Here is a 21,800-nt window from a genome sequence, read left to right on the forward strand (position 1 = left end):
GATCAATTATCAAGAGTCAATTCTCTCAAGCGTACTAATGTTTTCGAAATGACAAAATGGCCTTGTTATTTGAAGGCATCTCAAGACAAGAGAATGTCACATGTGCCCCCTAGAGGAAAATCACTTTTGCTTAACCCCGTCATGAATTACATTTTCAGGTCCCTTTCATATAAAAAAAGTGGGTCCTAATATTTAAATAGTTACTTTTCGGTTGGTAAAGATAACATATGAACGGATTTCCACATTATTTTACTACTCTGGTTTAAACCGAGGTTTCCATTTTGCCATTTCCCTTGGTTGCAATGCGTTTATTTTCTCTATCTTTATCTCTTTTTTTAAAAAAATATCCCACTGGAAGTGACATTTTCTAGACAGTAAACGTGGCTCAAACATAACCAAATATTAGCAATGGATTTGATTTATTTAATCCTCCTCCTCATCTCTTTAATAGATATTTCCTAAAATATCAACAGGCATATTTACTTTTTAAGTTACAGAGCTCAAAAGGCACCACATAACAGCAATCTATTTGTCTCATACTACAGTAATACTGATCACCCAATGGTTAAACCACATGCTAGACAGAGAAGGCAGTTTGCACAAGTTCAGTGGTTCTAAATTGTAAAAAGCTACATTACATATGCAGTTTTTAGGAAGATGTCTGTGAGCTGTACCAAGAAAAACATTAAATGTGTTGAACCTTTATAAAACATGACTTACCTCCAGCAGGTGTCAAAAATGTTAACTCTGCCGTATTCTCAATTTCTGTGATTTTTATTATTTTTTAATGTGTTCGTTTGGTTTCAATCTTAGTTGAATCGTTCAAACTAAATGTGTCTAAATTTGTTATTTAAATGATACTGATGTCAATTAAAGCTACATAAAAATTTTAACTACTTATTCATTCAAACACAAGAGTTAATGACTGATATTTTTCCACATCAAAGTATGAAGTATGAGAGAGAGAACTTGCTTTTCTACTCAGCATGTATTTCAGCCAGTCAATAAAAAGAGCCTTGAGTGGTCATTATTCAAATAAATACCAACACTTGATGAAATGAATTCGACAGACATCAGTTTCCACTGTAGACTGCTATTCATATTTATATCACAGAGACAGTTGGAGTCAGTTATTGAAACGGGAATAAACGCATAATTTTTGCATCATTGCAGGCATAGGACCAACTCTACTTTGTACAATACAGCCATCATCTGTCTAACATAGTTTCAGTAACTAACCCTAAACCCCAAATCCTACCCCACCCCCCAACACGCACAAAAAAAATGATATACATCCAACAAAAACTCCATGTTCTTCACCAGACCGAGGCGCCACGATGGCTCAGCTCAGTGCACGACTACGGATCCTCCAGCACACTGTTTAACAGTTCAGCCTGAGGGTGAGAGACAAACAGCTCCTTTCCCAGCCAATAAAGGATGAAAGGGGCTTACTGTGGGTATGTGAGACAAATTCATATTTCATCTGGAATTAAGCACAACGTGCTGATGAGGTGTAAAGAAAAAAAAACTGAACAAAAAAACGGCACCTGTATCATTCCTCAATCTACGCAAAACAGTCAAGTACAAATCCAACCCAAGAAAAAAATCTGTTACTCCATATTTTAAGCAATAACATCAACAATAATTATAAAAATAATGAAGGCAGAATATAATAAAATAAAAGACTGTCATGATCTCGGTCTACTACATCTAACATGAGATTTGGTCAATCCTCTGAGCTTGAGGAAGAGTCTGAATTTTTCGGCGCCATGATGACATCATCCAAAATGGCCTCTCTGTCTGAACTATCATATCCACCTTGTGACAAACTGTCACCTCCGTCCATATCAAGAGCGCTTGGCTCCATCTTCACATCGTAGGCTGGAGTAAGGAAGTGGTGAGATGAAGTGAGGTGACCACCGTCGTCCAGGTCCTCATCGTCCATCATGTATGCACCATCGGAAACTAACGTCTCGCCTTCGCCGCCTCCGAGGAGAGGGTCATCAGTCTGGATCGAAGGGGTGGAGAGGTAATGACGATTCTTTTTGGGGATTGAAGCGTGGGGACTCAACAGTCTGTGGAATAAACTCTCAGGCAAGAAGCCCTGAGATTGAATAGAAGGATCATATTAGTTTCCATAAAATTGACCACTGACTATGATTGGCCTAAAATACACGATACAACCAGGGTAGATGAGGATGTTAACCAGACACACTGAGCTAATATAGGAGACACCAACCGAATTGCGAACAGTCTCAGACCATTCCGATGCTACAGCGTGGTCAGGATTCTCCTCCAGGTGCTCTCTCAGGTCCTGTAGTGCAGGCCCATATATTCCACCAAACTGAAAAGCAGGGGAGAATAAATCATTAAGACCAACTGAACTGCACCAAATACATCAAAAACAATAACTGTCCCAGAGAAACCACACTGTGGATTGGTGTATTTGTAGATTTTAAATGAATACATAAACTATGTACACTACAGCTCTAAAGTTTGGGATGGATTCGATTTTTAAATGTTTTTGAAAGAAGAGTCTTATGCTCACCAAGGGTGCATTTATTTGTTAAAAAATACAGTAAGAACATGAATATTGTGAAATATTACAAATCAAAATAACCGTTTTCTATTTTAGTATTTCTATTTTCTGCTTTTCTGATAAAACCCAAGAAATCCAATTGTGTTATTTGTCAACTAGGGCAGAACCGCCAAATGTCTTTCCTTACCTTCTTGCCCGTCCTTATGTCTATGACCTTAACTCTCTCACTGCCAGTAAGTGCTGCTCCTTTCTCTACCCTCTTCCTCCTCCTCTTTCTTTTGGTCCGGTTCACCAGTAACTGCACCAACGAGAGGAAAATTATCAGGTGTGTCAGTCAAAAAAGAAGAGCTCAACCTGAGTTTTGCACTTACCTCTAGCATATCTCCCTCCACTTCATAATCTGGGTTTTCTTTGAGCCAGTTGGGAAGGTCCCTCCTGCGGGGAGCATGGAGAACCCCTTCGGAATCTACCAGCTAAAGGCCAAAAAAAAAAGCACATTATACATAATGCATTTCATGCAAATTTAAATGTTACTTATTCCCCAAACTTAGGTAAGTTTAATGAGGCTGCATTTCCATACCTCGTGGTCCTTTCGCTTTTTGCGTGCACTTCCTTCACCGTTTGGCATCAGAGCCTGCTTAGAGAATGTCAGCTTCAGCCCCTCCTCCTGAAGAAAATAAAACAACCGTTAAAGCAGAAGAAAAAGACACCACTGAGGTTCATAACGCTTCCTAAATGTCTGAACACAACCTCACCTTCAGGAGTTTTACTGTGAACTCTGATTCTTGGCCTTCAAGAACTTCTGCAGAAAGGCCACTGTTGCTTTTGCGTGGCATCCGAGGGTAACCCAGTTCATCGTTGAGGTCACGCTCCTCAGATGCAGCGCTGAGCTGAATGTCAGAGACGTAGCGGCGACCTGACGGCCAGTGCCCCATTACAACCAGCGAACAGAGGTTGTCTATTCGGTTTATCAACACACGGTCTTTGGGCCAATCAACTCTTAGAGGGTCAGTGAGGGACTCGGGTGCGGTGCCTTCTTGAGATGGTGTGAGTGAGAGGAGGCTGTTTTCTTCATCACCATCACACATCTTAAGAGCTGTTGCTGAGAGATCAGTCATTATAGTTACAAATCTCATACAAAATTAACTCATTAACCATTACAACTGGGCAAAGAAGAAAAGTAAATCTAACATTTAGCAAACATATACATTTTTTCTAAATTTCAAATAGTCTCTTTTTTATGTTCCATTGAAGACAAAAAGTAAATTTGAGGGATTTATTTTTGAAAATGCAGATTTTGGTGAACTATTCCTTTAAGCTTAAATAACAAACAATGTGTGAGGCTCTGTCAAGTTTGATTCATTTCAATGAATCGGTTAAAAGTCAAGGAATCCTGTAATGGAATGGATTAAAAAATTATTAATCAATTTGAGTCAATCAGAAAGCCCACAAAATGGCTTTTTTCATGAATCAGTAAGATTTCCTTAAGATTTTTTAGATATGTTGAAAGAAATCACTTGTACTCACAAAGGCTGCATTAATTTGATCAAATACAGTAAAAACAGTAATATTGTGAAATATTGTTACAATGTAAATAACAGGTATCTATTTTAATATTTCTTGTGTTGGCAAATCTGAATGCTAAATATTTTTGTGGAAATTGTGCTTTTTTTTCAGGGTTATTTGAGGAATAAAGAGATCCAACGAACATTATTTTAAATAAAAATCTTTTCTAACAATATGTGTCACTTTTGATCAACTTAATGCATCCTTGCTTAATAAAAGTATTAATTTATTTCAGAATAACAATACTATGTATTGTAATTTTAGTACCAATAAACAAAAATCATAATTCTTTCTGGTATTCATACAATGAAAAAAGTGGAAAAATCACCTTGACTGAACTGATTTGACTGTATTTTTACTTCTTGTATAGAACATTTTGACTAATTTTGCCTACAATTTTTTAATTGATAATGATTCCGCTGGATTACAGAAAAGGGCACTTCAGAACAAATAGTGAATTTCGAGATGCATAATGAACATTGTCAAAAGGCTAAAACACTAAGAAATAATATTTTAAGCTATACTGCTGCAGGTTACCACAAACCTGATTTAAATGCAGTAGTGTCCCCTCACCTTGTTCTCTCTCTGCATCACTTTCTCCGCTATCATCCGAGCTGCCCGAATGACGGGAGGAGGAAGACGAGCCCGAGTCTGAATCGGAATCAGAGTCTGAAGGCCCTTCACCTCTCTCTCCTCCACCTTTTCTCTCACCCGGCCCATTGTTTTTGCTCTTCTTCCAGCCCCATCCAGCCTGAACTCCAACTTTCCCCTCAGGATGGGAGAGCAGCATGGCTGGGGAGTCTGACGGACAGAGGGTCTCCACCCCTAGCAGCCGAGAATCATCATCTAGGCTTTCCTCTTTGATACTGGTCGAATCCTGTGACTGACTTAACACGTGAATCTGTGAAGCTGCTTGGGCTTGCTGGTTCTGGAGGTAGTCGAGACGGGCCTGACTGAATGAGTACTGTGGGTCAGAGAAGATCGAGAGTTCAGTGCGGCTGACGCCATGTCTAGCGGCAGCTAAGAGCAGCTCATGGTCGTGCTGAGGGATGTTCCACCAGTTGGGCAGGTCAGAGCTAGGGGGTGCCAGACTGAGACGTTCCTCTAACGAGGGGTGGGGAAGAACACGTTCACGTAGCCGACACAGCAAGCTGACCCTGTAGAGTGTGCGCGAGGCTCGTTCTTCTGTGATGGGGGCCAGGGATTGGGAAAGATCTTGAGATTCTTATAGAGGAAGAGATTGCAGTAGAAAATGTGTTATTTAAATAAAAAAAAACTTGTTGTAAACCACACACAAAAAAAATTGTTTTGGGAGCCTCACAATTATATTAATGTTATGGTCGATACACAATCAATAGCCAAAATTAAAATGCTATACTATTTTGTCTAAATAAATGTAAACGATCATTTTAATCATTTTCAAAATCATCTTAAATTATACAAGAGAATTTAAGCATCATAATGTATTTAATGTTATTTTAGTATTATTTGTATATTATTTTATTATTTATCATCAATAATTTAATAGCTTTTATATTTTCATTTCATTTCAATTTTAAGTTTTAGAACTTATGAGCCTTATTTTTTATTTCAGTTTTAGTATTTTTTTGTACTTAAACTTCTTTCAGCCAATTGCCAAGGCAACATTCCTAAATTTAATCTAAGTTTTTCATCTGATATTTACATTTCTTTTTAGCTTTGATTCAGCTACCAAAAATGATTTTTAAAAGTTTTAGTTTACAATAACAACACTAATGTATAGTATTAAAAATAGGACTTGCTAAAGATGTATGGTGGTGGTGGTGTTAAGTGTTTTTAAAGATTAACTTTAAGTGATTGTTAGATGATGGAAAAAAATATTTAAATGTTAAAATAGGAGAAATTAGTATTCACAATTAAATTTACAACAAATAAATATTGTTAAGATTAAAATATGCATAATATTGGCTGATATGGTACAAATATATTCTGCAGCCCTAATCCAAACAAATTCCCCATTGAATTAAATCAACTTAAAGCCAAACAGGTTCTCATTCAATACCTTCTCCACGTGCAGGCCGAAGGTGACACACTTTCCGACACATGGACATGAAGCACTTGAAGTAACGTGTCAAGCTTTCATCTGTTTTTTTATCAAGCCGAGCAAATGAACGAAAACGATTCCAGTCCATATAATGCTCATCCCCTTCTAGAGCCTCAACTTCTTTCTTTATCCTTTCGACGCCAAAGGTCGATACCACCCTGTAAAAATCACACTCCTCCCTACGAGTCCACCTGAAACAGAGAAGCTTATGAGAATGCTGGATAGCAAGAGTGAAGAGGAAGCTTCAGTAACGGGTTTCTTGAGGAACATACCTTTGTTGTCGTTCTTGTCGGGCTATCTCTTTGAGTTTAGTAGCTTGTTCACACCGCCTACGTCTACGATCGCCCTTCTCTGCTGCCTCCATCTTCAGCTGTTCTCGCCTATAGCTGCGTTGGTAGGCTGTGATAAGACGCCGTAGTCTGGCTGTAAGCGATGAGCTAGTCGGCCAATAACACAAATCTGATGATCCTGAAGATGGCCCCTCGACCTGCATAGGAGCAGAGCGATCCTCCACACAAATCTCACCATCTGCATTCACCGAATCAGCCTGTGGAGCACAGTATCCACATTTAAAATCCTAATAATAACACCACAAGATAAATGTGCCAGAATGACACAAAAAAAATTAAGTGATTCAAAATGCATACCTCCTCATAAACCTCCTTAGCATGTCTTGTTGCAGGTTTAAATTCTGGATCTTCAGAGTACTTGTCATAGTCTCCTCTAAGACACAAACACAAAATGGCAAGAAAATAAACAATCCTCATCTAGAAGCTTAAATATACCAGTCAAACATACAAGCTGTAATATAATGCACGTGTAGAAATCAGCTCTATTTGAAACTGACCCCTCCCCAAGCTCTGGGTCTGCTGCTTGCTGCTCCGCATTAATGTCCTGCTCATTTGGACGGCCACATCGCTCAACAAAACACAGGCAGGGGTCAGCACGCATGGTGGTGTACATTTCATATCCTGAAATGGCAATATACAGTGAGAAAAACACATCAGGGATCTGCAAAAACTAAAGAAAATTTGTCTTTGGTGGGTATCAGAATGACTTGTCTGCCTTAAATCTAAATAAAATATCCAATATACCTCACTAAGACAAAACGATTTGTTAGCTGTTAGATGACTAAAAACATCAGTTTTAAAATAGCAACATGGGAGCAAAACTATTAAGAAGTTCTTATATAACTAGACACCCTTGAAGAGCACAAGGTTAATAAAGCCTACACATACCATGCTTATAGACTCCAATAAGCAAACAACGGTCAGCTTCTGCATCCCACCAGCCAGACGGAACATCTTGCTGCTCCATTTCAGGCAACCAGATATCAATATCCCTGCAAGGAAACACACTTTCTAATTTAAAGTTGAAAAACTATGATCAATGCATCAAAGAAAACCTAACATTTAAGCTGGATAGGCATTCAAAAACATCTAAGAATGAATGATTTAGAGTTTGGTGACAAGACCAGTTCATGAAATTTACTTCTATCCAAAGCAATGATCATTTTTGCATTCAGATGAACATTAATGCATTTAGCAGAGACTTTTAAACAAAGTGACAGTTTTTATCAAAGCAATGAAGTCAGATGATGACTATACCTTGCATCAGCTCCTCTTAATACAGAATCAGCATGCTCTCCAATGACCTCCTGCTTCAGGTAATACAGCATACGTACTCTCAGCAACACTCTGAAAAAGAAGGAGAGTGAAATTAAGACACTTAAGGTAATAATTAGTTCAGCATAATCAAACAGTGTCCCTGATAGGTCTAACATACTTGTTGCACTGGTGTTTGAGGTGTTTTCTGTAACTGTCATCAAGCAGGAGACTGTCAGGATTGTACTTGCGGATCCACTCAACTTTCTGCACATCAAAAGAGCTCTGAGCCTTTACCCTTTTTCCCTTCCTGCCACGAGGGACAGGGATGGACAGACCTGAAGGAAAGAAAAGTCATTATGCACCTCTATAAAAGTGTATAGCCTGCTTAGCATGAAACTATTATCTAATAATAAAAGAAAACTATTATCTGTGTTTCAAAACCTGCATAAGCTGTTGCATTCTAAAGTTCCTTTTCATTATCTGAGCGATCCTTTATTTTCAATAGAGAATAGTACGGTAGAATAGTCAATTTGAGCTTTGGATGCTTTGAAATATTTTAACTTTTGCAGCTAGATTATGCCTGACTGACTGGACGTGATGCATGTTATTCAAAACTGAGTGTGAGGAGAAAAAATATATATTTTTGCACCAAGACAATTTTTAAATCACAACAATTTCTGTAAAATGAGCGGTTAGGAATAATCTGATAATTTTGGATATTTTCACAAATTCATTGTTTATTCATTTTACCATGGTAAATTAATGGAGGGTAATAGCTGCTTCACCACCAATTTGAAAGTGAGAAATGCAACAAAAGGCAAATGTCGGTGATAGTGGAAAGGCAGCTTAAGGGAAAATGTTGACTCAGGAAAATCGGAAGACCGCTACTGCTACCTGAGGGTCTTTGCTGGTAGTATCAAAAAATGTTCATTAAAGATTATAATGAGAGAAGTCACACCAGAGTGATTAAGCAGAGCCTGTGGTTCTCGTCCATTCTCTGGAGGGGTAATTAGCTCCCAGATGAAGCTCTTGATGTTCTCATCTCCACGGTAATGTATCAGACAGAAAACCAGGATGACGCGGCAAATGGTTTCCACATCGCGTTCACTGAGACGCCGTTTACAGCGAGCATGAGACAGGATATCCCGCCAGCGGCCCCATCTGTAAAGAGAAATACATGTTAAAATGTATGAAATAAAAATTCCATGAAGTTTCAAACATGAACAATTTCTTAACAACAACTACGTTTGATAATGAAGAACAAGTTCACAAACCCATAAACAAGTAGGTGTTTCTCCACTCGGAAGCAATCTGTACGCCCGTAACCTCCACTAGAATGCCGGTCTGAGCGTCGAGAGGCCCGAGATTGACGGGAATTATGGGGTGGGTAGTCGTCATCGCTGTCCATGTCAGACAGATCCCCACCCTCTCCACGCAGGGTGGAATATTGACGCGTTTGCTTTCTTACTCTTGGTGTGTCAATCACGAGAGTGTTCTGCACAGAGTTTACAAAAAACAAATCGAGAAATTATGAAAGGGAAACCTGGCTGAGAATAAAGGATACATTAAACACATTTTAAAAGCACTACACTGTACCTTCCTGTTGAGAGTGTCCATGTCTATGTCGGCTTTCTTGGCCCACTTCTGCCAGAACTCGGGATCATCCAAAGCAATATCTGTGCGGTTCTCAGATGCCACGAAGCTGGCCTTGGAGAAGGTGGATCCTTTGCCTTCACTCTCTATAGTGATGGTAGTTGCTCGTCTCTGAAGTATCTGATCAATGTCCTCCTCACAGAAACGACTGCCCTCATCATTCTCATCCATTATGGCTGCATAAGCACCTTTACGAAGCAAATCCTCTATCTCCTTTTTAGAGAACTGCTGGATCTGAGGAAAGTTTACAGCACCATTGAGTAATAATCCACCACAAATTAACTTTTTCTGCCTCGAACTTGCATGTTTTGGTCAACAATTTAAAGTAATAACTCAAGTTTTGAACAACGATTTCGATCATTGGGCAAACTATCCTCTAATACAGCAATATAAAACACTGATTTCTTGTAGTCTTACCCCGTTAACACTGTTGTCCTTGTTTCCACTCATGCTTTGCAGAACGGCTCGATCAAGCCCCAGTTTAAGACTTGCTTTGTCCAACATCTCCCTCTCATAGGAGTTTCTGGTAATGAGACGATACACTTTTACCGCTTTAGACTGACCAATGCGGTGACAACGTGCCTGAGCCTGTATCGAAAAGACAAACAATTATGAAATCGAAGACCTGGGACAGAAAACAAGAACAGAAGTCTTCTTTAATGCATTTAAATCACTATGAAGAAAAAGATGGTATGCGATCCTCACTTGAAGATCATTCTGTGGGTTCCAGTCAGAGTCGAAAATGACACAGGTGTCAGCAGCAGTCAAATTAATGCCCAAACCTCCAGCCCGGGTACAAAGCAGGAAGACAAATCGGTCTGAATCAGGTTTACTGAACCGATCGATGGCTGCCTGTCGCAGGTTTCCTCTTACCCGTCCGTCAATGCGCTCATACAGGTATCTGATCAGATAGAAAAACATGATGGTAGAGTGAAAACTGGCTACAGTAGCTTCTCAAATAACATTTTACATTTCTAAAGCAGTACCTCTTGTGTATGAGGTAGTCCTCAAGGATGTCGAGGCACCGCACCATCTGGGAGAAGATGAGTACTTTGTGCCCGCCAGCCTTGAGTCGAGGAAGCAGCTTATCCAGCAAGACCAGTTTCCCTGCAGAGCGCACCAGAGCCTGGAGATGAAAGTCTGAAGCCATAGGATCATATACCTCCCTCAGCTCAGCCACTATCTTCTCCTCAGCACCTGCACAGAGGGGAGACAAAATGTGGACAACAAAAAGATAATGAGAATAATAAATGTATGGTAAACCAATAAGCAGGAGTTTTTTTTAACGTGCTACAAGACCAAAGTAAAACCTGTAACATGTAAACAAAGACAGTAAGGCTAAGATTACATAAACAGGAACAAGCAATAAATTCTGTACCTGTAATGAGGTAAGGGTGGTTGCAGCACTTTCGAAGTTCCATCATCGTATTGAGGAGATTGGGTACATTGCTGTTATGTGTGGCTCCCATGCTAAGGAAGCTGAAGTTACGCTCTAAAATAGCACGGTAATACTTCTTCTGTACATCAGTCAACTCCACCTAGGTACCACAAAAATGGATGCATTCAGAGCTTACAAAAAGCAGAGAGAATGAATCATCTTGCAACAGTCTTGTTGCTCAATCATACCTCAATAATGGTTTCCTGTTTTGGGGCGAGGTTCTTTTCTACATCTTCCTTCAGTCTACGCAGCATCATGGGCTTCAGAATTGACTGCAGTTTCTGGACCTGATAAACACAGACAGTGATAGAATGTTGAGAAATGCATGATGCTCTTAAAAGAGGAAATGTTTTCTGCAACAACAAAAAAAGTTTCTCTACCTGCTCCTCCGTTTTAAGATCTCCAAACTCGCGCAAAAACTCTATCTCAGAGGGGAACTGGGCTGGTTCCAGAAAGTGCAGCAGACTGAAAAGCTCCTCTACTGTGTTTTGAAGTGGAGTACCTGTCAACAACACTTTGTGCTCCTGAAAAGGGAAAGAAGAGAGAGCTGTCAATGAATTAACCACGACTAATCTCTTTTTTTTGTAACGAACACATGAATATATTCAGTTTCTAGAGAAAGCAAAAAAATAAAAGTTGTTAAACTCTTACAAGGTCAAGCATCTTGAGGCTGTCAAGGAGTTTGCAGTTTCTGTTCTTCAAACGATGAGCTTCATCAATAACAACGCAGCGCCAGGAAATCTCCCTCAGCTCTGGGCAGTCTGATAAAATCATCTCAAAGGTTGTGATCAGAGCGTCAAACTTATAGGCCCCTGGTATGAAGTGTCCCTAGAGAAGACGTAAAATAAAATAAAAAAAAAGAGCATGAAAGAGCGGATGGGGAGATCAAAACGCCCTACAAGTATAAACAACCTAGCTTTCAACATCCAACAAATCTTTCTGTCCAGCAGTTTTATTTTAGTATAATTTATATAGTACTATAGTATTTATTTATTAATGTTTTGAATTATCTTTCATAATTTTTGGATTTTTTGTTAGTTTTATACTATATTGTGCTTATAATTTTAAGGGCTGTAGCCCCTATTGGATCTGCTAGTTTTCTTATTATTATTCTTCCCGAATGCGAGTTAATGGCAGCCATATGAACCAAAAGAATTATGATATTTGGCTCACTTATGTGATGGTAAAGAAAAATTATTAGACCAAATTTGGTATGTCCAGGACAAACTCTATATTGAAATAGTTATAACTTTTGAACCATTTGATCTCGAAAAATAAAATGCTGATCACATTAAACACATTACATTAAGACTGGCATTCTAGTAGCAGCCATTTTGAAAAGTACAGTATACAGTTTTGTCGCTACTCCTACTTCGAAATTTGTCCAATTCTTACGAAACTTGACAGAGAAGATATTTGGACTGAGCCGCACAGAAATGACTGAACAGAATTTTTTGACCTACTGGTAAAAAAAAAAAGTTATTATGTCACAAACTTAACAAGGTCGACCGAAAATTGGTTCAAAAGGCTGTATCTCGGCCAAACTTTGATCAATTGAAACGAAAATTGGTACGCTTCATTGGAACCGTGATCTAAGGGTCTATGCCAAATTTGGGAACAGTGCCACTTACAGGTCATGAGATCTAAAAAATGGCTATTTCTGCTAATAGCTTTTGAACAGTTTGTCAGAAAATATTGGTGTCAATGGATTCCTCATGTCATGCCGAATACCGGTTTTGCCAGGATCGGACACATTTTGAATTGTCATACATTGATTGCAATATCTTTTAAAATATTTGACATATCTTCACAAAATTAAATGGGGATGAAGGTACCTGAGAAGTTTGAACACAGCGCCACCTAGTGTTCCAGAGATATGTTTTGTTTTTCTCGGAAAAACGCTTAACTTTTGAAAACAAAGTTCACAATTGAATTTAATGATGTCATTATGTTCCTTGGTTTATGCCGATTCCGATGAGGTCTCATTTCCAAACATGTGACTGTCCGTCATATTGAAGCAAATGAAAAAAAAGAAAGAAACGTTTTTTCGCTACTCCTTTGTCCAAAATTGGCTCAGATGATCTTTGGACTGAGCCGCACAGAAATGACTGAACAGATTTTTGATATTCACTTCCATTCTTGAGAAAAATGTTTTCAAAGTTGACCCTGCCTGTGTATGTGTCTTTATGCTAGTTAGCATCTCTGTCTGCCCAGTGACGCAACGAGATAAACTGCAGACACCAGACCCAGAGATTGTGGGTTCAAGTCCAATGTGGAACTACTTTATAAAATTGTGTGTAATGTTGTCAATTTCTGCTGTTTTTGCTCTTCTGGCTCTGCATTGCGCTACAGCCCTTCTGGGGCTTGGCCCCGTAAAACTACTTGCCGTTCTTCTGATTGTTTTAGTTAACATTTCTATTTTGTTTTCATTTATTTTATTTCAGTTTTAGCTATTTTATTACTTAAACTAGTTTTGGTTCAAATTAAGACCAAACCTGCTCAGTAATGATCAGTAAAATGTTCACAAAAAAAAACACAGAATGCATCTATACCAACCTTGTCATCTTTGCTGTACATTTCATACTGCTGGATCATCTGTCTACTGGCCAGACTGCCGTGGTAAACTATAGCATTCATATCAGTCCAATTGGTAAACTCTCTTTCCCAGTTTGTGATAGTGGACAGAGGGGCAATGATGAGGAACGGCCCCTGGACCCCTGTAGCAAACTCCTCTGACAGCAGGGCTATGGACTGGATAGTCTTCCCCAGACCCATCTCATCTGCCAGGATGCAGTTCTGCCTGTGTGGAAAGTGATGAATACAGAATAGAGGGTGTTAAAATTGAAGAAACAGGAACAACATTTTCTCCAGAAAAACCCCCCAAAATAAAAAAAATTATAAAAACATCCAGCCAACCGTTTTGCCAATCCATTCAATCTCAGCACTAAAATATTGTTTGATGAATACAATTTTGTTGACAACAATAGATTGTACCATGGACAAAATCAATTAAGAGACTTTATAATCATTTGTGGTGCATTTCTCAGCACTATCTTCACCTACGCCTGTTGTCCTGCCAGAATCAGATGGTAATGAAGAAGAAATGAGCCTGCAATTATCATTCGAGTAAGGCCATTATTCAAACAAGGACCCCAGGGTGACCATTCTGATAAGGACGCCCACAACCATTATCAGGAGGCTGTTGATGTGTCCAAATAGTATGCGGTAAAATTATTTACTTATGGTTTTGTATCTCCGAGCCACTGTCTGCTCACTGCTGTAGCGTTTGATCAGTAACAGGTGGTATTTATAATTGAGGGGGAGGGAAAAATCTAATTCTAGAAAGCATTTTTATGCACCCCTGAATGAATCATCAATATTTTTGGTTTGAAATAGCTTAATTTCCTGGAAGCTTGCAAATTTAAAAAGCCATATATGTGTATTTTTGTCAACTAGGATTACATAAGCCTAAAGGTTAATCAGAGCTAAAAGACATGGGCTAAAAAGGGACAAAATAAAAAAATTGAAGGGATCTTTAAACATTCACCAGTGCGGAAGGCTCTTTAAAATGTGTGGTCATTACTTCTTAGTGTATCAGCAGGGTATTTACCTGTTGTACCAGTTAAAGAGCAGCCAGTTAACTCCCTCCAGCTGGTACTCTCTGAGCTGGTTTCCATTCTTATACTCTCTGGACTCATCGAGCTTCTTCCAGGCACTTGCAGCAGGTCGAGGCTGATGGAAGAGGAAGTCTTGTTAATAATTCACCACTGTCGTGTCTGTTTCTTAATGAAAACTAAAGAATACAGACAGCGTGAAAATGCTCTGGTGACCAGGCACTGAGAGGAGAGAGATAAAAGCAAGACAGTATCTCACAGTTCTCTTGAGTCTGGGCAGGCGACTTTCAATCTTCCTGAATTCTTCCACTTTGCCTTCATCTACATCCTCCTTCAGCTCCCAAGTAGCATCTTCATAGGGCAGAGAGCACCACTTCACCAGGTAGTACACAACCGGCTGGGAGAGGGAAAACAGTGTTTTTGACAGTTGAATATGTACAGTTTTAATTAAATGTGATTAGATAAGAGGTGGAACCAAGAAACAATGCCGTAAACCAGTGTTTTTTCAACTTTTTTTTAAGAGCGACCCTCTTTTTAAAAATTTTTATCGCGAGCCATATATTAGGCCTACAACCATTCAAACAAGTCATGTCAAGCATAAGAATACTTGTTTACAATCAATTTGACTGTATTCTCCATTAAACCGCTAGATAGCGCAAAAATTCAGCTCAGCACTTTTCCACACAACCGCTTTTGATCCTTAAAGCATTCGCAACGCAAAGTTGATTCTACACTAATTTGATCTAGCTATATATGGGATGCTAATTAACTGGTTAACCGACAATAATTTTTTACCAATTAATCGTTTGCTGCATGCTTAAATACACTACAAATATTTATTTATTTATGGTTTTGAGAGAGAAAAAAAACAGGTAAGTCACATATAAATAATGGTCGTATTTGATTGCATACAGAAATAATACCGGTAAATAAAGCGAAATGTTATAATGTAGCCTACTACAAACAATTATAAACACTAACACAGCTATAGGCTACTTTTGTTCCCCTAACTCCACAAAAAATCCTTTAAATTTAACAGTATTCAGAACAGATCAAGAATTAAAAAATATAAGTAGGCTATAACTATAAAGCCAAAACGAAATCCTTTAATGAAAAACTGAAAGTAACCAGCGAGCTCACGTAGCCTAACTAACCCTCTCATTCAAATCCAAATGTTTCCATATTCGCAATGTATTTGGATGCTAAATCATTATTTATTATAGGCTTTGTACTTCACTTGCGTCCCAATATTGATGGAAAAAAAATAATCCTTGTCACATGTGTATTCTGTCGTTTTGGTCATACAGATAATAAGAGTAAGAAATCGTTGAAAATTGCAAAGTGTTTACTTACATTGTGCTATTGTAAAATAAAGAAAACAAGATGTGCTTTGTCATCTGGTTTCCTTTCCGTGAGCACGGCGCCTCACAAAAATGAATCAAACTCAGCAGCACACGGTCACAGTATTTTCTTTCTTTTTGTTAATCTGTTAATTATTTAATTCAAATATATTTCACGTATTTATTCCTTTTATTTAGGCCTATAGACTATGATTTTCTGAAAACAAAAGTTGTTTTTTATTTTTAAAATGTAACCAGTTTCCTTAAATCATCCTGGCGACCCATTTTTTAAGTCACTGCCGTAAACAAACAAAATATATTTTTAAATTACACTGAACTGCAATCCTTTCTGGCTGTGCACAGTAAACCAGTGTAGTCTGATTCAAGATCAAATGACTAATGAATGAGTCAAACACAGACTCACACACACATGCATTATCGGTTTGAAGCAAGCTTCTCACTTGACATTTGAAAATTGGGTCTGTGGTCGATAAATCCTTACCTCCCCATTGTCTTTATCAACACTATGTGATTCATCCAAAATACGATCAACCTCCACATAGTCTGGATTGAAAGATTCCTCATCCTAAAACACAGGAAAGTTGCAGATATACTTATAAAATATACTCAAAATTTGTGAGATTTTCTAAAGCCATATGACTTGTACAGCAACAACAACAAAAGAAATTGCCCAATTTCAACTTTATAGGGCCTCACCTCTTGGAATAGGTTCCTCATTTGTGCCTGTTTTGTCTTGAATCTTTTCATCTTCTGATGGATTCTTTTGTCTCTCTCCAGCTGCTCAAGACTGGCCCATTCACAGTGCATGTACGAGCTTGAAAAACATTACAATATTTTCAAGGGATAAACATTACATTTCCACAAATAAGGGTTGAGAAAACAAATGACGACTTACTAGTTTTTATATTTGACAAAAAATTCCTCCACATTAGTATACTGTCCTGGAGACACCTGCATAAGGACAAAAGAAATACCATGAAGGTTCAGTCAGAATAGACTAGTACAAGATTTCAGAACAATTTTGTGAATGACAGCGAGTGGCATGAACAGATACTTGCCTCCTTTTTGGTCACCCGCATGGACAATATCTTATCCACAATAGCAGCATCCTCCTCACTTGGGTTCTCCTGAAACAAAAATCAGAAGCATGAAGATAAAGAGGATAATCCTACCAAGGTTACATACACATAAGCATTATTTTTGGCATTGTGCCAAACTGTAAACAGCCGAAAAATTCTGACAAAACCAGTTATGAAAAGGAAACAAATGGCAATAACCACAAACGCTCAACCCGCTATGACTAGTGTGTTGACGCACCACAAAAAACTGCATGCTTGGAAGACCATCCCCATCCAGCTCCTGCTGGAGTTCCGCTCCCATGGACTGGACATGCCCTGCAGCGGACACAGGAGTTGTGGTCACATCAACGTCTGCATCCATTTCATCTTCATCATCCGTTATTTTAATGTCCAAATCCTCTGTGTACTTCTTCCGCTTCACCTGGCGGTTAGAACGTCGCTTCTGTTGGGAGAACAATCACAACGAATCTGGTTTATGGCATTGTTCTAATGCGCCATATTCAAAATTCATGTCACATGTACAACACTTCAGTGCCTTAATATGGCTCCTATGAGACAGTAATGAGTAAATGTGCAAGTCATACCTGTGACATTTCTTCCTCCAGTGTGCGGGGCGAAACAGGAGGGCTTAGATCTACATCTGAGTGGTCAGAGGATGGATTTCTTTTCCTTTTCTTACCACCCACTAGAGTGATGGTGCTATGGAGAGGGAATAAAGTGTAAGAACAAAAACAGGCAGAGGCAAATACATCAATGAGTCAAGCTCTTCTAGGGAGGATAAGAAATCATAACTTACTTGAGCTTAGTTTTGGATTTACTTTTACTGCCTCCACCTCCAGCAATCACTCCTGGAGTCTTCGCCTTGGATTTCTTGTCTCCTCCCACCACCACTCTCCCTCCTCCCACACTTGGGCTTTTCTTCTTGCTCCCTCCACTACCACCACCACCACCTCCTTTCTTTTTTGCTCCAGCAGCACCTGCAACGCCCTCTAGGTCTGCTGAGGTCTGTCCGGCAGGCAGTTCGTCCTGGTTGAGCACACGGGGGATGTTCCTTTCGCCCCTGGCTTTGGCCCGTGCGATGGCCTCAGCAACTATGCGATTTGCTTTCTCCTGCTTGCACAGGGTTTCTACTCTCCGCACAGGCTCCTGGGCCTTTGCCAAACGTACACCGGAAGACGCAGCTGTAGTGGTGGTGACGGACGCAGAGCCGGCAGCCGAGGTACTGATCACTTTAACCACAGAAACAGCTCCACCAGCACTGGAAACAGTGTTTGACTGCAGGGAAAAAGGGATTTTACTTCAAGCACTGTATTTTGTCAGCATCTCAACAAAATGGTCGGAAACAAGAGAATCCGTTCTTATTCAGAACCGGTTCTATTTAAAAAAAAATTGAAATGTTGTATAAAAAAAACTAAATCAGAATCATTATGAGGAAATGAACAAAACAGCCATAAAACAGACGTGAGAAAATGTCCTACCTGTGGCTGCAGCAGTAGTTTAAGAGGCACTGCTAGTCTTTGTCCTCCTTGGCCTTGAGAAATCTGCACCACCTGAGGGCTGCCACCAACATTAGCTGCCCCAGAAACCAATTGAAACTGTTGCAAACACAAAAAAATTCTCGTCACCACCAAGTTAGAAGGAAAAGCACATCTTCCAACACACACGACTTGTCCTTCCACTCACCTTGGCTCCCTGTTGGTTGGGCTGCTGTTGAACTTGCAGCTGAATTGTGAGCACTTTCGGCTGTGCACCCGTTTGACCCGCCTTAGCTTGGGCGAGAGCTGCCAGCTGGCCTCCCTGCAGGACCAACTTCCCTGGCAGAGACCCCAACACCAGCCTGTGCTGCTGGCCCTGCTGACCCAACCCTGCAGCTGAGGTTCCCCCTAATGTCAACGTCCCAGCCTGGCCACCTCCACCATGCGAGGGCTGCTGTAGCACCAGAGTGATCCTCTTTGCTTCGCCCTAAATAGAGAAAGAGGGGCAATTAGGATTCTGAAAGCAAAGTAAAATACAAACTACAAAGAGTGCAGAGACCAGTGTTATTATAGTATCCATATTATAATATTCATTGATTAATATTTTGAATCATTTTATTTTTAGTTTAGTGTTTTATATCTACATGCTTTTTATTAAGTTTTATTGCAGGTTTAGTTATTTTAGTTCTTCAAATTAAACAAAAATTTGAAATGTTAAATAGAAATTAAAATAATTCAATAAAAATATTTTAAGTTAAGCGGTCATTTTATTTCAAGTAACCAAAGTGTTATTTTTCTGGTTTTAGTGTTAGTTCAATGAGAATAACCCTGGCGGAGACTGACCTGCTGTGGGACTGCTGAAAGGGTGACACCTTGAGGTCGGACAGCCGTTGCTGTCGTTCCAGAGGACGTAACAGTCGATGCTTGGGCCTGTGTTTGTAATGCCATCTGCGTCTGAGGCTGCACCTGCGCCTGAACCTGTGCTGGCTGTGATGGTGACTGCAGTTGCGTCTGTGCAGGCATCTGCACCTGTGATTGGGTCTGGGGCATCGAGGTCAGTAATACCTGCTTCATTGGGCCATTTGAAGTCTGAACCAGCCTTTGGACTCCAGTGCCCATTTTGACCTGCCCCTGCCCAGGAGACGTCGCATTTAATACTGTCCCCCCGGAAACAACCGCCATCCCTGGCCTAAGAGGGGTCCCTGTCAGAACTCTAGTGAGGGTGACTTTGCCTGGAGAGCCTGTAGCTCCTGTGACACCCTGCAGTACTTGAGTCTGACCCTGAGGGCCTTTCAGAATTACAATTTTTGGACCCGACGTCCCTGCTGCCTGTTGCGTAACAGCAGTGATTTGCTGAGTCTGCAGTTGCTGGGTGGTGACTTGAGCCCCTGACACAGGTACTCCAAGGGGGGAGCTCAGCAGGACTGTTGCCGCCCCACTGCTGTTACTGGCCACTGAGAGAGAAGGCTGAACGGAAATCTGAGCTGGGTTAACAGAGACTTCATGCGACATCTGGGTAGCCTGCTGTGTTGGAAGGGTCTGCAGTGGGACGGAGACAGGAGTTGCAACGGGCGTTGGGATTAGAGCTGATTCTGTGACAACATCACTGAGCACAGGAACACCAGGATCCGGTGTGGGATCCATAGGTGGGTCCACTTGGCCCAGTGCCAACTTCAGTGCCTCCTCAACTGGGTCTGAGGAGCCCTGGGAGAATGCATCCTCCGGCAGGGAATCCAAATTGAACAGTGGTGTGTCATCAAAGAGGTCCATAATAGGGTCTGCCATATTGTTAAAGAGTTTGAGAAAAAAAGCAAAGAATGTGTGATATCCAGTGTCGGTACAAAAACATCCAACAAGTCCGAAGAGATTCTGTAGGTATGCTGTTAATGAAAGGAAGAGAAACAGAGATAAACTGTAAGCACCCTTATCAAGTTTTTTTTTTTATATATTTTAATTAATTTACAAAAATAAGCCTGCATGGATCAAATATATGCAGCAAGGATGTAAAGAAATCATTTACCTTAATTATCACACACACACATATATACACATGCATGCATATATAAAGCATTTATTAATTGTACACTGTGCACTTAATTACTCGTTTTGACACATTAATGATTATGACTTACATTTACATACATTATTTAGCATGATTAAAATCACAAACAGCAGGCTTTATGGACAGACATTATATATACACACACATCACGATCACTAGTGTCAAGTTCACATTTATAGATTTATAGATAACACTTATAGCTTGTCTTCTAGCACTAGTATTAGTAATGCAAACATCCATTATACCCAATATGTAAATTCCAATGTATTGCATTCCACTGGATGACAGGTAAACTTACCTGAAATTAATGATCAGGGAGTGAGGAACAGGAAAAGAGAGTCCACCGGTTTACCCTCCTTCACTCTCTCTTCCTCCCCTCTATCCTCTCCTACTCTCTGAAGTTACTTTTTGCTTCTATGGTTGGAGTGAACACTAAGAGATCCATCAATAAATGTGTGTATTGATGCTCTGGAGAAAACACAGGACAAGAAAACACATTAATTAAATAAATGTATACAAAATAGTTACTGCATCTTGTTGAATGGCAGTGCCCTCACTTCACATGGCACCATGTCTGACTGATCTGGATGTCACTTAACAGATATCATAACGTTGTTTTTAAAAGTCAAAGAGTGCAAATGTGTATTGTCTCGTGGTCTTTAAAGTCAATCGCAAATCATATAATTGATGTTTAGATAAACGAAATGAATACTGTCTTCCTTGCCTTGACATCAATGTGGAACAACAGTCCTAAACCAGACACTCGACAAACCCCATCAATGTTCACAATGGCGATTCCTATTGCTATAAATGCTAAATATGTGCTTGATCATTTTGTTTTTCTCTGACGGTCGATTTAAGCTGTATCAGTCAGACTCCATCATTCATAATACATCTCACAGTCTCTCTATCGGACTCTCTTTCAATCTCTCTCATCAACAAACCGGACCAAACCAAAGGCAACGTGCTACAAAAACCATAGCCCGACTACGAACAGACATGGACAAGGCCGCGAAGCTGTTTCGACTTGGCTAGGGCGTATTTTCTACTAAAATATGCCCTAATAACGCTGCCATCCACTGCCCCAACTTTCCCCGCAATAATTTCGGGGTGCTAAATTTACCTTTGCATCGACACACATGGCTTTCTCCGTCTCACAACACTGTACGATTACAGGAAACGGCCAGCGTAGAGCAGGAACTAACTTCTTGCCAGAGCTAGGTCGAACGCGCAGCCCCCGATCTCATCTGCTGTTCGCTGATTGGCCCATCCTGAGAAGGGCTGTCAAAAGATAAACATTCCATTGGTGGAACAAGTTGTCTG

At 39.9% G+C, this 21,800-nt stretch overlaps 1 protein-coding gene across 2 annotated transcripts; it reads right to left on the reverse strand.

The window, feature by feature from the left end:
* Positions 1-404: 404 nt before the first annotated feature.
* On the reverse strand, positions 405-21,713 carry chd8 (chromodomain helicase DNA binding protein 8). 2 transcript variants are annotated; one of them, XM_079818758.1, is made up of 39 exons: positions 21,601-21,713; positions 20,776-20,945; positions 19,259-20,295; positions 18,624-18,902; positions 18,419-18,535; positions 17,737-18,215; positions 17,525-17,639; positions 17,179-17,382; positions 16,920-16,988; positions 16,757-16,812; positions 16,558-16,675; positions 16,343-16,426; positions 14,760-14,897; positions 14,497-14,618; positions 13,443-13,686; positions 11,538-11,714; positions 11,267-11,410; positions 11,075-11,173; positions 10,827-10,986; positions 10,435-10,645; positions 10,154-10,349; positions 9,866-10,036; positions 9,392-9,682; positions 9,070-9,290; positions 8,754-8,956; positions 7,974-8,130; positions 7,796-7,885; positions 7,427-7,530; positions 7,036-7,159; positions 6,836-6,911; positions 6,461-6,735; positions 6,147-6,379; positions 4,679-5,329; positions 3,295-3,635; positions 3,120-3,206; positions 2,911-3,012; positions 2,727-2,837; positions 2,240-2,344; positions 405-2,104 (listed from the first exon to the last, which is right to left on the reverse strand). In XM_079818758.1, the coding sequence occupies exons 3-39, from the start codon at positions 20,198-20,200 to the stop codon at positions 1,727-1,729; spliced, it is 7,674 nt and encodes a 2,557-aa protein (XP_079674884.1). In that variant the 5' UTR covers positions 20,201-20,295; positions 20,776-20,945; positions 21,601-21,713; the 3' UTR covers positions 405-1,726. The 2 variants fall into 2 exon arrangements, with proteins under 2 accessions (XP_079674884.1, XP_079674883.1); XM_079818757.1 differs by having other exon boundaries at positions 3,295-3,641.
* Positions 21,714-21,800: the final 87 nt, after the last annotated feature.

This window comes from Gobio gobio (assembly GCF_949357685.1).
Source record: "Gobio gobio genome assembly, chromosome: 6".
Lineage (NCBI taxonomy): Eukaryota > Metazoa > Chordata > Actinopteri > Cypriniformes > Gobionidae > Gobio > Gobio gobio.